Source organism: Rhododendron vialii, chromosome 5a (genome assembly GCF_030253575.1).
Source record: "Rhododendron vialii isolate Sample 1 chromosome 5a, ASM3025357v1".
NCBI classification, from domain to species: Eukaryota; Viridiplantae; Streptophyta; class Magnoliopsida; order Ericales; family Ericaceae; genus Rhododendron; species Rhododendron vialii.
The window spans coordinates 34881415-34895393 of record NC_080561.1 but is presented as its reverse complement, the minus strand read 5'-3'; the positions used below and the strand labels follow the sequence as shown (position 1 = coordinate 34895393).

At 37.8% G+C, this 13979-nt stretch overlaps 2 protein-coding genes across 3 annotated transcripts in view; both read left to right on the top strand.

The window, feature by feature from the left end:
• The window catches only part of LOC131327047 (receptor-like protein EIX2), an 84671-nt gene extending 77367 nt beyond the window's left edge, over positions 1-7304 (top strand). For both annotated transcript variants that reach the window (XM_058360025.1, XM_058360022.1), the window contains exon 3: positions 7042-7304. The gene's annotated coding sequence lies outside the window, so the exon portion shown is untranslated. The remainder of the gene's footprint in view (positions 1-7041) is intronic.
• Positions 1-13979, top strand: part of LOC131327856 (receptor-like protein EIX1) — a 50754-nt gene extending 36775 nt beyond the window's left edge. Inside the window, exon 3 of the mRNA XM_058360983.1 lies at positions 11248-13979. Within this exon, the coding sequence (XP_058216966.1) occupies positions 11319-13979 (2661 nt within the window). The 5' untranslated portion in view covers positions 11248-11318. The remainder of the gene's footprint in view (positions 1-11247) is intronic.

The window sequence follows — 13979 nt, the reverse complement described above, 5'->3', positions numbered from 1 at the left end:
TTCCCAACTCCGGTATTTCTCGGCCAACTCTTCTAGAGTGTCCCACGCATCATCCATGGACTTGTCTAGAAAATCCTCCTCCTTACTAAGGTACTCAATCTGCTGGGCCGTCGCAACATTCAGGCCCAAATAGAAAAATGACACCAGTTGGTGCTTTGCAAACCCATGGTGCGGCAAGGACAACAACAAGTTCTTGAACCGCTCCCAGCACCTTAAGAACGACTCGCCCTCCTTTTGCTTAAAAAATTGTACTTGGTGAGTCAGGTACTTTAATTTACTCTCCGAGAAAAACTTCTTGTAGAAGAGAACTCGGATAGCAGCCCACGTCGTGAGAGACTGAGCCTTTTGCATCCGCAACCACTTGTCAGCACTATCTTTAAGTGAGGCTGGGAAAAGCTTAAGGCAAGCATTCTCCCACTAAGAACCGGTGGCAAGGGTGCAGACCAACCCCTCAAAATAGCGGACATGGTCTTAAGGATCCTCATTCTCCCTCCCGTAGAAAAGAGGGAGGGCATTGTGGGTACCAGACTTGATAGTGAAGGCATTACGCGCCTCCCCTGTCTCTGTTGGCAGAACTATTGGTCCGAGAGAAGTGGTCCTCTCAGGATGTATGTGTTCACGCATCGACTTCTGTTGCTCTGCCATTGGTGGTTCAATAACTAAATCGACAAAATGCCGTCGATATTAAAAGACTTAATACATACTGGCTGACACTAGCTCAACTACAGGGATCTCACGCGACGACTCTCTTTCTATAGCGGCTAGATGCTTGATGTTATCCCAGTAGTACTTGGGTTTCAGAGGTGATTGTTTTCCTAGCTACAATAGATGATTGCTTACCTCTATTTATGATGACTCAAAACAAAAGCTAAAAAGAAAACAAATAAAAAATATCTACCCGAATTTTTAACACACGTTACCGTCTCCGGCAACGGCGCCAAAAATACTTGACGAATTCCTAGTCCTAAAATAATGGGTTGCCCCAAGCGTAGAGCTAAAACCGACGTAGCACAATATCCGGTAAGACCGGAGTCGAATCCACAAAGACAGTGATGTGTGCTGACTTAAAAACTCGGGTTGTTATAATTTAAACGGGTTCTTAGATAGCCACCCCTTGTCGATTGATTAAGATTAACTAAAACCTATATATTAATTGTACTTTTCAAATAATTAAAAGAAATGTACGGTCATAGGGTTCATAGCACTCGCATCTGGCTAGGACTCATCTGCTCAAAAAATGTTCTTTAAAACTTTTGATTTTAGATTGAAAAAGATACCCCGCAAAATGCGAACCCTTATGGTCGCCGTTTACCCATGCGCAGTGGAGAATGAGTTTTGGACCCCCATTCCCCCGTTCACATAGACTCTGATAATGCCCAGGTTTGTCTACGAGAAGTATTTTACCAATCTAAAATTATTTTTCTTACATTTTTTTATTTCGAAATAGGAGCAGAACGCCTCCAAACCGGCCACGGTGTGCTAATCACCCTGCAACTCTACCTATATGACTACTCACTCATTATTAAGGAAGAAACAAAAGAAATCCTAATTTGAAACATGCTTCTATTACGCGAGATGAAAATTAAACAAAAGATCTAAGTTAAACAAGAACAAACGAACAACTTTTTTAAAGAACAAAAATTAAAATGAATTACCGAAATACGAGTAATTGAACAAAGTTTCAAACAACTTAAAAGGAACAAAACTCGAAAGAAAAACTATCGGAACAAAAGTCTTGCAGGCCCCGTTCTTTGTTTACTGTTCTACGCGATAAAAAGTGCTCGGCTGTCCAAAAGTTCCCCACCCCTGTTTGTGCTTGATGCTTTTATATGCTACAGTAGCCGGAAAAAAACAATTCCTTCATGTGTGGGCTAAAAAAGTGGGGGGAAATGACGGCTTAGGACGTATTTTAATAATTAATATCCGTCAAGGACATGCTGAGAATATTTGTTAATGCTGAAAATGTCATTAGAAGGTATTAATTATCAAACACGTCCTTGGCCGTCATTTTCCCAAAAAGTGAGTTACTCTTGCAAAAGCCCTCTTTCCAAACATGGCCCACTGCTGGGAAATTGGCTTAGGCAAGACTTGGTCAAAATATCAAAAATATTACACTTCTTTTCGGCCCACCAAACATAAATCACTTCTGCGTTATTTTGCTGCCACTTTCACTTCCGAAACTATGTGCGCAGTAGGAGCAACCCGTTCCACTTTCTTTCTAAACTTTCTTTTTCAAAAAGAAGGTAATTTCAAGCTCAAATATAATGAAAATCAGAAATGACTTTTTAAATTTTTTTTGAACCGTTTAAAAAATCTCAATAAGATCTATCAAACAAGATCGATATTAGGAGGAAAATTATTTGCGTAAACACATGATTTTTGAGCTTGAAATTACCTTTCTTTTTTAAAAGTTCATTTTCTTAAAAAGTGGAACACCCCCTCCAATCCATAATCAATTCTTTTAGCTCTGCCCACGTAAATTTAATTTACGGTTTTACGGATTAAGCCTCCAAACACCTACAATACAAAAGTCAAGCATTAAGCTCCAATTAACAATATAAATAGACATAACAAAGATAAATTAGGGGCGCTTATGTGAACATTTACGCACCTATCAGTTCCCCCTTTCCAACTTGATGTTATAAGGTTGTCATCTTGCAATTTGGGTCCTCGTATCCCGAAGTCGCTTCAAACTCAAAACAAATTTTTTATGCTTGATATCTCTAGTGCTGGAATTGCAGGTAATATTCCCATTTGGTTCTAGGATCTATCCCCGGAATTAAGTTTTCTGAATCTCTCTCACAACCAGATTAATGGCTTATTGCCTGATCTATCTTTGAGATTTCGGAACTTTCTTGGAATAGATTTAAGTGATAATCTTCTTACAGGTCCAATACGGCAATACCCCTACTTCCTTCTAATATATCGTCTTCGAATCTCTCCAAGAATAAGTTTGGAGGCTCCCTTTCTTCCTTATGCGCAATTACTGGGGAGAAGCTCTTCTATCTTGACCTTTCAAATAACTGACTATTAGGGGAGTTTCCATATTGTTTATCTCACTTCAAAAAAGTATCCATCCTGAGTTTGGCATACAACAATTTTCATGGGGAAATTCCCAGCTCAATTGGCTCGCTGAGTCAAATACAAACATTGAACTTGCGCGATAACAATTTTTCTGGGGAAGTGCCTTCTTCTCTTAAGAGATGCAAGAAGCTGAGTATTATTGACCTAAGAGGTAACAGATTCACAGGAATAATACCATCATGGTTAGGAACACACTTGACAAGTTTGATTGTCCTTATTATTCGATCCAATGAGTTCAACGGAAGCATACCTCAGCAGACATGTCATCTTAACCGCATTCAAGTCTTGGACTTATCCCAGAATAATTTATCAGGAAATATACCACCATGCTTTTTCAATTTTATTACTCTGGTGGAAAGTAAGAATTCTGATGGCACCTCAAGTTTTGAGTACTCATTACCGTTTGCCGATTTTGCTACTGACGAATTGGCTAATGATGGCACATATGAAGCTAATGCAGTTCTGCAATGGAAAGGACAAAGACCGGGAGTACGACAAAAATCTCGAACTGCAAAAGATCATTGATCTCTCTAGCAATAGATTATCCGGAAATATTCCGGAACAAGTTTGGAGTCTTTGCAGGGTTGCATTCCTTGAACCTCTCAAGAAACAATTTGACAGAAAAAATCACTCAAGAGATCAGTCAGATGGAAATGTAGGAATATCTTGAATTGTCTGCAAATAGATTTTCTGGTGAAATTCCTAGAAGCCTTGCTCATCTAAATTATCTAAGTGTTTTGAACCCTCAAGTAACAATTTGTTTGGCAAAATCTCATTTGGCACATAACTCCAAAACTTTTGTCACGACCCGCCTTTTATTACAAATAAACTCCAAAATACACTATGTTTTTTATACCCATCCTGATACTATCTTGTCACGACCCACCTTTTATTAAAAATAAACTCCAAAATACACTTTTTTTATACCCATCCAAGCCCCGTTCTCTCAATCTACAATTTTACATCCCCAAAATAAATCAAAGTTTACATGCCTCATGCCTCCTTACAAACAAATATGTACAAGTATCCGATTAAGTTCTAAAAAAAAAGAACTAGAACATTTTCATGATTCTTAAGCCTTCAGATCCATCTCTAAACCTGAAAATTTTGGGTTAACAACATGAGCCACAGCTCGTGCAGGAAATATGCTAAACGAATAGATATGAACATGCAAAGATTGCTATACAAAATATACTATTTTAATATACACGTATTGAAAAGTTTTCTTACTTCCTTCTCCTTCAATATTTATAATGAAGTTATAAAATCCCAATTCAAGGTCAAGCCAACACAATAAAAATAATCTATATATTATATTAAGTGTTTTTAATTTTTCCTTCTCTTCAAATGCTCAAAAGAATGCTATTAAGCCACAAACTCAAATCAAGTCCCAAATAAAGGAAATTACCCATAAAAGTCGATACTAAAAATAACGAAGCTCATAATAGAACAGCCACCCAAATCGAATATCAAATTTACTAAACACCGAGATATAAAATTATATGAGTTGCTCACCGACACAATCACTAACCAACCGTGCTAGACGTCTCAAGCACATATGCACTTTACGGGCTACTAACCCGAAGGACAAAGCAACATACCCCGCGCGGGTTTACGGACTTTCCCCGACGGTGTCACAATTGACCCAGTAGGTTTACGGACTTTCACCGACAGCGTCAAAATTGACCCAAGTCTTCCGGCAACGCAACTCAAAATCACAAAAATAACAATCTTAATATCTCATTACTTGGATCTAAGCCCAAATCAACCAAATGAACCCATATAGAACAAAAGCAGTGCACCCTCTACAAAAATGGTTACAACATACATCTATTCATGAGTACCCGAAATCATATATTAAGAAATGCTTCTCATTAGCTTACCAATTGCACAAGGAAAAATTATACTTTGACTAGAAAGGTGTCCATTTAAGTTACTAGCATTTCCTCAACCAAAAGGTGAGCGCAACAATAGTTAGGTCGTGTTCAAGTACCCCTTAAAAATCCTAATTTTTATATTGAAAATGAACACCGTACATACGAAGATAGAAATGTCTAAAAGAGTATAGCCTCCATCATAGTCACGAATAACCACACAAATCACTAACCCAAGTATCGTATAGCAAATACTATCAACTACAATAAACTAAGCCAAGTTCTATACTTTGATTAATCTATCAAAATCTTAAAATAAGGGTGCATCAACACATATACACACTCATATTTAAACTTTTAGCATAAATCCTACTCAAAGAGGAAAACCCCCAAAAATGTTGAAATCCCGAAATTTGACCGATTGAGATTTTGTTCGGATAGATGCGTAGCCTTTTGTCCGTAGATCACGTCTTCTTCTTGCCTTTTTGTGAAATTATCGAGCCTTGGCCTTCAATTTTGGGGTTGAACAAAGAGGGTTCGTAGAGAGTTGAGAAAATGGAAGAAAGAGAGAACGGAAAAGAAAAAAATGAAAAGCAGAGAACTCTCGAGAGTTCTCGGCTGTCCTCAGCCATTTTAAGTGCAAAATTGCACTATGGCCCTCCAAGAATCAAGCTATTGCTCCATCTTCTAAAATGTTTTGAGTCATTACACTAACGCCCATAAAGCCAACAATTAATAATAGCTAACTCTAAAAAAGTTATAAAAAAAATGTTCATAACATGTGGTTCCAATAACTCGTCCATGGCACACAAAATTGAGTCCGATCAATTACGCATACTGTACATTCACACATATATACATAAAAAAAAATCCATGGTTCACAAAATTATTAAAAAGTTACACATATCCAAATTATTTAAATTAAATAAATTCAAATTAGGAACGGATCTCTACAGCTTTAATGCTTCTGCATATTCTGGGAATCCTCAACTTTGTGGGGATCCACTTCCCAACAAGTGCCCAGGAGACGAAACAATTGCAAATCCTCCAATTACTGCCCAACCCAAAGACAAAAGCATTCAAGAAGGAGAGGATAGGTCCATTAATCAAGGATTTTATGTTAGCATGGGCTTGGATTCTTCTTTGGATTTTGGGGAGTTTTTGGCACTATACTTTTCAATAGTCGGTCTCGACATGCATTTTTCATGTTCCTGAACCACATAACGGATTGGATCCATGTGACCATTGCATTGAACTGGGCTAGACTAAAAAGGAGGCTTTAGATCTTATCGGTGAGTATCATTCTCAAAATTTTGCCTTCCCTTAATTTTTTTGGTTGATCACTATATAGGTGTGAAAAACTTCTTTTAAATCCTATTTAGGATTCAATCACAAACATTGCTCATGTTCTCGGACTATATCAACGAAGTCTCTAACCACAATGTATGTGCAGATCATATTACAGAACAAGACTCTTTGGTCCTGAAATTTCTATGGTAACTTATACTACTACCCTAGTTTTTAACTACTAAATGGTTTGGTATCCCCCATATGTTAGCTGTCATTTTTTGATTACAGGATCCTAAAATTAGCATAAGTTTCACGATTTGCAATTTAATTGGGTAATTAGTGGGATCATATATTGATTGTACGGTTTTTCTTTTCTTTTCTTTTTTCTTTCATTTTTTCCAAGAAGCTCCTAGAAACGAGTTTACAATAGAGTTTGCAGAGCTTTTGCTACTTCTCTTTACTAGACCTTCCATTTATTTCCCAAAGGAGTTGATAGTAGTTTAATGTGTCATTGCAATTAAATCACGTGTTTAGGAGCACTTAATCTTCTGTTTTGTACTATGTACATTGTGAATTGGGGGTAGTGTTGGCATACTGAGAATACTAAGACCTAGTTCGGTGTGGATTTTGAGGGAGATTTTAAAGTGTAGTGAGTGGAGAGAGATAGATAGAAAAAATTTATTGCAAATTGTAGAGGTTTTGAGTCCCTTAAATGGCACAGTTTGAATACCTCATGCTCGGTTTCTTACTACTTAAATAGCATATTGATAAGGATTGTTGTAATTTGCTGCAGATAATGTTTGATTGCGGCACCTTTCCAAGGAGATATCTAAATTGGCTACTTTTTATAGGATTTCACCGGTTCTCCTGCAAGTTGTTCATCGAGCCCATCCTTTAGAAGCACAAGCCTTAATTGATTTTGTGATAGTCTTAGGGATAGAAGACTGGTCGCTACACGCACCATAGATGGTTCTTCTTACCCTAGACTTGCTAGTTTCCCTTTTTGTGTTTTATGTATGTCATGAAACTAATATCTTGCTATTAATGAAGTTACTCCCTTTGAGATTGGGCGCTGCTATTCGCAGCCCTCTATTTACTCCCATAGCCCGTTAAAAATTTCCAATTATACTCGACAGTTAGTTACCGAAATTGAGATATATTTTCAGCGTCCAATTACCGAAATATAATATTTTTTTCAACAGATGTTTACCGAAAATGCATGTACGGCTGTTGTTTACCGAAAGTTGAACATATTTTCGACATGTAGTTACCGAAATATAATCTTGTTTTCAACAGCAATTTACCGAAATGTTATTTATGATTTTCAACAATCATTTACCGAAATTTAGTGGGCTACGGGAGTAAATAGAGGGCTGCGAATAGCGGCGCCCTTGAGATTTTATAGATTAAAGAAGTGTTCATGGAACATTTTTTGGCTAATCATCATCTTGACCCCTGCACTTTGACCTCAATCTCACTTACAGAATTCAACTCTTCTTATGAAACCTTTGCCATGATTAATGTGGAGTAGTAGGGGGTGGATCGTTTTTTCTTTTTTTTGGCTACTATTTATCACTTTAGCCTAGAGAGATCGAAAATCCAAGCCCATTTTTCATCTTTGTGATTTTGCTAGGCCCATCTGGTTTGGGACTGATTCATATGCCCCTAACTCACTGTCTATCTCTCTGTTTATAGTTGGGGCCTGGGTTTCCGGCCTACTCCTCAAAGGTTGAAGCCAAAAAAATAAAGCGTCTCTCATTCATATTTTTGCTGCATTCATTGGTACATTTGGAAACCTGCCAACGAAAAGTCGTCTATTCTCATCCATACCAAAATGTTACATTTCAATCCTCTTCCATGACATCCAACCTTTCTAATACCCCTAGAAGACAATATGGTTCTGATATTGCAAAATTATTTGCTTTTGTTGACGATCCCAGAAAACACAGCTATCTCTAATTATCCTTGCTTTGAAGTTCTGCATATTTATTGGTGGGCAGTGTGTTTATTTGTTCATAATTCAAAGATGATGGAGTTGATATGGTATTTAAGATTATCTCAAGATTAATTCGTACCTCTTTCAAGAAGATTGATGTTCTTCAGGAGTGCTCTTTCATTGCAACAGCTAGCTAACAGTTGTCCGAGATGGACTCTAAAACATTGCCTTTTGTCATGTGAATATCACTACCAATTCTCTGTTCTATTTTTAAATTTCTTTTTGGAAGCTAGAGAGTAGAAAGGATGTCCCAGCCAATTCAGCTCCTCGATTTATGGATTTTGCTGCTTGGTTCAGTGCTCTGTTCCCACAATGCGGTACCATCCTAAGGAACTATGTGTCGGACCGCACATCCCGACAATGGTACACTAACATTCCAAATAGAAAATTCACTGATCCTAGGCGATCTTGATGCTTTTCCTGCTTATTTTCTTACCATTTTGCCAATGGAGACCAAAATAAAATATAGTCAACTAAAAAAAAATGGAGCACTAATGGGACACATGTAAAATAAAATCTGTCAAAGTGCTTCTAAAATACATTTTACATTAGAAATTCGAAAAATGACACTCCACTCATTGAATTTTGATCTCTTGTTATATCGTAATCTATTTCGTTCACTGCGATTTATTTCAGCTTTCTTTCTCCCTAAAGGGGAGGCGACGAAGATTGAACTATAGCATCTTAACAGAAAAAAGTTATCTTTTAGTGAGAGTTGTCCTTCCTTAATGAACCAGAGGGTGTCCTACCCACGAAGCAAGAGAATGGTGGCTGCATGTGCTTGGCAAAAGTTGGAGATTTTCAGTGAATTTTAAAGTTACATCTACTTGCCTTTATTTTTTCCCGAACAATATGTGAGCGCATGAGAACAGTAGGTAGTAGAATTTGTTTTGGGGAGTAGGTAAACCGTGGTTTACGGATTGGTTTGGTTAGTCCATAGGTCTTTTGATCTGGACATGGTCCTCAATCTCTTGAAAGAGATTGAGACCACAAGTAACGTTCATTCCTCGATTTCCTCCGGAATTAAACCAACCAATTCGGTGTCCAAGTTAAGGAATAATCAGTTACGCCATAAGATGCGGTCAAGAGTACATCTAGAACCACACCTATAACCCAAGTCAATTTGTGAGGTTCTTTTTAAATCCACCGGTACACACGGAAAAAAGGAAGGACTTTAGTCTTGCGCTAAGTCAATTGTAAGCACGAATTTGGTTTTTCCAAAATATCGAAAAAGATGGACTAGAATGTGACTAGTGATGAGACAAGATTGTATTATAGCCATACATGACCTTGACTTGAGTTACAGCCATAGATTTGCAAATTAGTACCACTGGGGCTTGCTTAGTTTCTTGTGGTTTCAATCGCAGTTATTACCAAGAGAAGTTGACAAGTTGGAAAATTTGGTGTCCTCAAAATGTTGCCCCTGGTGTTAAAAAGAATGCACTTTGTGAAAGAATTGAAGAATTTAATCAATTATATGGAGTCATTCCCCGTAAATGGGTGGTGGGATTGTTCCCCCGAATTAGTTGTGGTGCTAGTAAGCTGGCACAGACACCATTTGGTTTCTTCCTTGGGTCGGGGTGGCGTATGATTGGTGGGCACAAAGGTGCCATCTTTTATGGGGTTGTTTGATTTCTGTTGTGTTGTCGTCGTGGCCCGATCCCTTTATTCTTTGTATATTTCTTTCAAAATTAATGAATTCCCTTTTCTTTTGTTGTTCAAAAAAAAAGCTGACTCAGACGCCTGAATTATCCAAAAAATACTGTAAGGAATCTTTGATATCCAGTATAAGTTGCAAAAATATTTTTGAGTTTATTTTATTTAAGAAAATACATTCCCTTTTAAGTTTCTCAATTTGGTAATAGATAATCTTTTTGGGATGAAGAGAGTATACAAAATGAGTGCCATTTCTTGTGTTAACAGAACTATATATACATGCATAGATTGGAAACTCCAATTAGTTCGTGTTTCTACGTACTGCTTCATCTGGTTCTTAATTTTGCTTATGCAATGGTCATGGGAAAAAGCTCTTTCGAACTTCTGTTTTCGCTCACCGCTACTAAAGGGGTCTCAGTTGATTTCCTTTACTTTAGCTACTCAGATGTTATAATTTTTTTTGCCTTCTTGCATGATTAGGAAGTTAATTACATGCTAATAGTTCTTTCAATTAACAAGGAGAGAAAAAAGGGGAATGCTAAGCTAAGTCACGTTGTGTTGGGATACGGAATCCACGTTAAATTTCACATAAGAATGCTTAATGTTGACCACAAGAAGGCTAATAAAAAATTAAAGATGTCGTACACAAAATCACAAATGGTGTAGTAAAATTAATACCATAAAATGACATAACATTTATCGAAAGAAAACATAATATTTTAACCATGTAATGCATCACATTGATTCATAATATTTTTCAAAATGGTATAATATTTTGAAAATCACTTCCCATTTTAGTTGTAAAGTGGTTTACCATATTACCATTCATCATGGAAAGACACGCAGTAAATTTTTTGATTCATGTGCATCAAAAGATGAGGGCACTTTAGCATTTCTAAAAAAGCAAAATAAGGAAATAGAAACTTAAGAAAAAGGAAGGTTGCTGAGAAAGTCCTGGGCAACTTCTTTAGTCTTGCACTTAGTCAATTGTAAGCACAATCTCTATAAGATGGGTGCCATTGCATTGGTTAACAGACCTAATAAAGCACAGACTGCATGCGCGCCAATTGTCATTAGCTTGTGTTTTTACAGCTTTCTCTTGTTCTTAATTAATTTCCCTTGAGGAGATGATCATCATCAAGGGCAAAACCTCTCTTCAACTTCTCCATGTTCTCCTCCTTTTGGTATTACCATACTTGAACCTTGCACTCTCCTCAGGATCAGGAGTTGGTGATCATGCTGAAACAATCAGGTGCATAGAGAGGGAGAGACAAGCTCTCCTCAACTTCAAGCAAGCTATTACCAGTGGTTTTGATGCTCTCTTTTCTTGGGGGAGTACTGAAGAAGAAGATGTAAAAGACTGTTGCAAATGGAAAGGGGTCCACTGCAGCAACCACAATACTACTAGTCACGTCACCATGCTTGATCTTCATGCTAATGGTCTGAAAGGTAAGATTAGCCCTTCATTGCTTGAATTGCACCATTTGAGGTACTTGGACCTTAGTGTGAATTATTTCTATGGCCCAATTCCTCATCAGTTCAGCAACCTTTCAAACTTGAGGCATCTTGATCTCGGCTACAATTCTCTTGCGCTGAATAGAGAAAACCTCGAGTGGCTTTCTCATCTTTCTTTACTAAGTCACCTTGACCTTTCTTACGTTTTACTCAGTAAACAAACTGGTTGGGTTCAATCTATCAGTAATCTCCCTTTCCTCAAAGAGTTGCACTTATCTGGTTGTTCCCTTCCTAATGTTGCTCAATTTTCCTCATTCTGTTTTAATTCTTCTGTGTCCCTATCCGTCGTTGATTTTTCTTACAATGGTCTATCTTCTTCGATATTCAATTGGTTGTACAACTTCAGTAGCAGTAGCATTGCTCATATTGACCTCGGAGGTAACGAGTTAAAAGGTTTGATTCCAGATGCCTTCGGGGACATGGTTTCTCTCGCAAACCTCATTCTCAGTGAAAATCAACTTGAAGGTGGCCTTCCAAAATCCTTTATGAATTCAAGTCATTTGCAATCCTTGTATTTGTTTGATAATAATCTAACAGAAGAGTTTCATGAGTTTCTGCAGAAGTTGTCAGGGGCAAAGAATTCATTAGAAACTTTGCTATTATCTGACAACCGACTTAAAGGTCCATTGCCCGATTTCACTAGATTTTCTCTGTTGAGAGAATTGGACCTTGACAATAATCTATTAAGTGGCTCATTCCCAAAAAACATTGGAAACCTTCCGAGTCTTGTTTATCTATCTTTGTCGAGGAATCAAATTTCGGGGCCATTACCTGATCTTTCAGTGTTTCCATCATTGAAAAGCTTATATCTAGAAGACAATCATTTGAATGGGACAATAGACAGAGGTATTGGACAGCTTCACAAGCTCGTGTTTTTAAGCTGCGGTTTCAACTCATTAAAAGGCACAATCTCTGAAGCCCACTTCTTCAATCTCTCTAGTTTGTGGTATTTGGACTTCTCTTACAATGCACTAACTTTTAACATCAGTTCTAATTGGGTTCCCCCTTTCCAAATTGAAATTATAAAGTTGTCGTCTTGCAAGTTAGGTCCTCATTTCCCAGAGTGGCTTCGAACTCAACACAATTTTTTTGTGCTTGATATCTCTAGTGCTGGAATTGTAGGTTATATTCCTAGTTGGTTCTGGGATCTATCCCCGGGATTAAATACTCTAAAGCTCTCTCACAACCAGATTAGTGGCTTCTTGCCTGATCTATCTTTGAAGTTTCCGAATGCTACAGGAATAGATTTAAGTAATAATCTTCTTACAGGTTCAATACCACTAGTTCCTACCAATTTAGTATTTTTGAATCTCTCCAAGAATAAGTTCAGGGGCCCGCTTTCTTTCTTATGCAGATCTACATTTACTAAAGATCAGTTGCTCATCTATCTTGACCTCTCCGATAACCTACTGTCGGGGGAGCTTCCATATTGTTTGTCACTCTTCAAAATGCTCTCAATCTTTAGTTTGGGAAACAATAATTTGAATGGGAAAATTCCTAGCTCTATCGGCTCGCTACAGCGAATTCAAACGTTGAACTTGCGCAATAACAATTTTTCTGGGGAGGTGCCTTCGTCTCTTAAGAGATGCACAAAGCTGAGTATTATTGACTTCAGAGGAAACAAATTCACAGGGATAGTACCAGCATGGTTGGGGACACACCTGACAAGTTTGATTGTCCTTATTCTTCGATCCAATGAGTTTAAGGGAAGCATACCTCGGCAAATATGTCATCTTAACCGCATTCAAATCTTGGACTTCTCCCAGAACCATTTATCAGGAAGTATACGACCATGCTTTTCCAATTTCGCTGCTCTGGTGGAAACTAAGAATTCCGATGCCACCACAAGTTTTAGGTATAACACTGCACCGACTGGCATTATGTTTGAAAACAGCACATATGTAGCTAAAGCATTTGTGCAATGGAAAGGAAACGACTTGGAGTACAGCAAAAATCTGGGACTGCTAAAGACCATTGATCTTTCTAGCAATAGATTATCGGGAAAAGTTCCTCAACAAATTGGGAATCTTGCAGGATTGCATTCCTTGAACCTCTCAAGAAACACTTTGACAGGAAACATCATCCAAGAGATCGGTCGGATGGAAATGTTGGAATCTCTTGACTTATCTGCTAATAGACTTTCTGGTGAAATTCCTAGAAGCCTTGCTCATCTACATTTTTTAAGCTTTTTGAACGTGTCAAGTAACAATTTGTCCGGCGAAATCCCATTAAGCACACAACTCCAAAGCTTTAATGCTTCTGCATATGCTGGGAATCCTGAACTTTGTGGGCTTCCACTTTCCAACAAGTGCCCAGGAAAGGAAAAAACAACAGAATCTCCCAATACTGACAAAAACATTCAAGAAGATGAGGATAGGTCCATTACTCAAGGTTTTTACGCTAGCATGGGGCTTGGTTTCTTCTTCGGATTTTGGGGAGTTTTTGGCCCTTTACTTTTCTATAGTCGGTCTCAACATGCATTTTTCAAGTTTCTGAACCACATTACAGATTGGATCTATTTGACCACTGCGTTGAACTGGGCTAGACTACAGAAGAGACTTTAG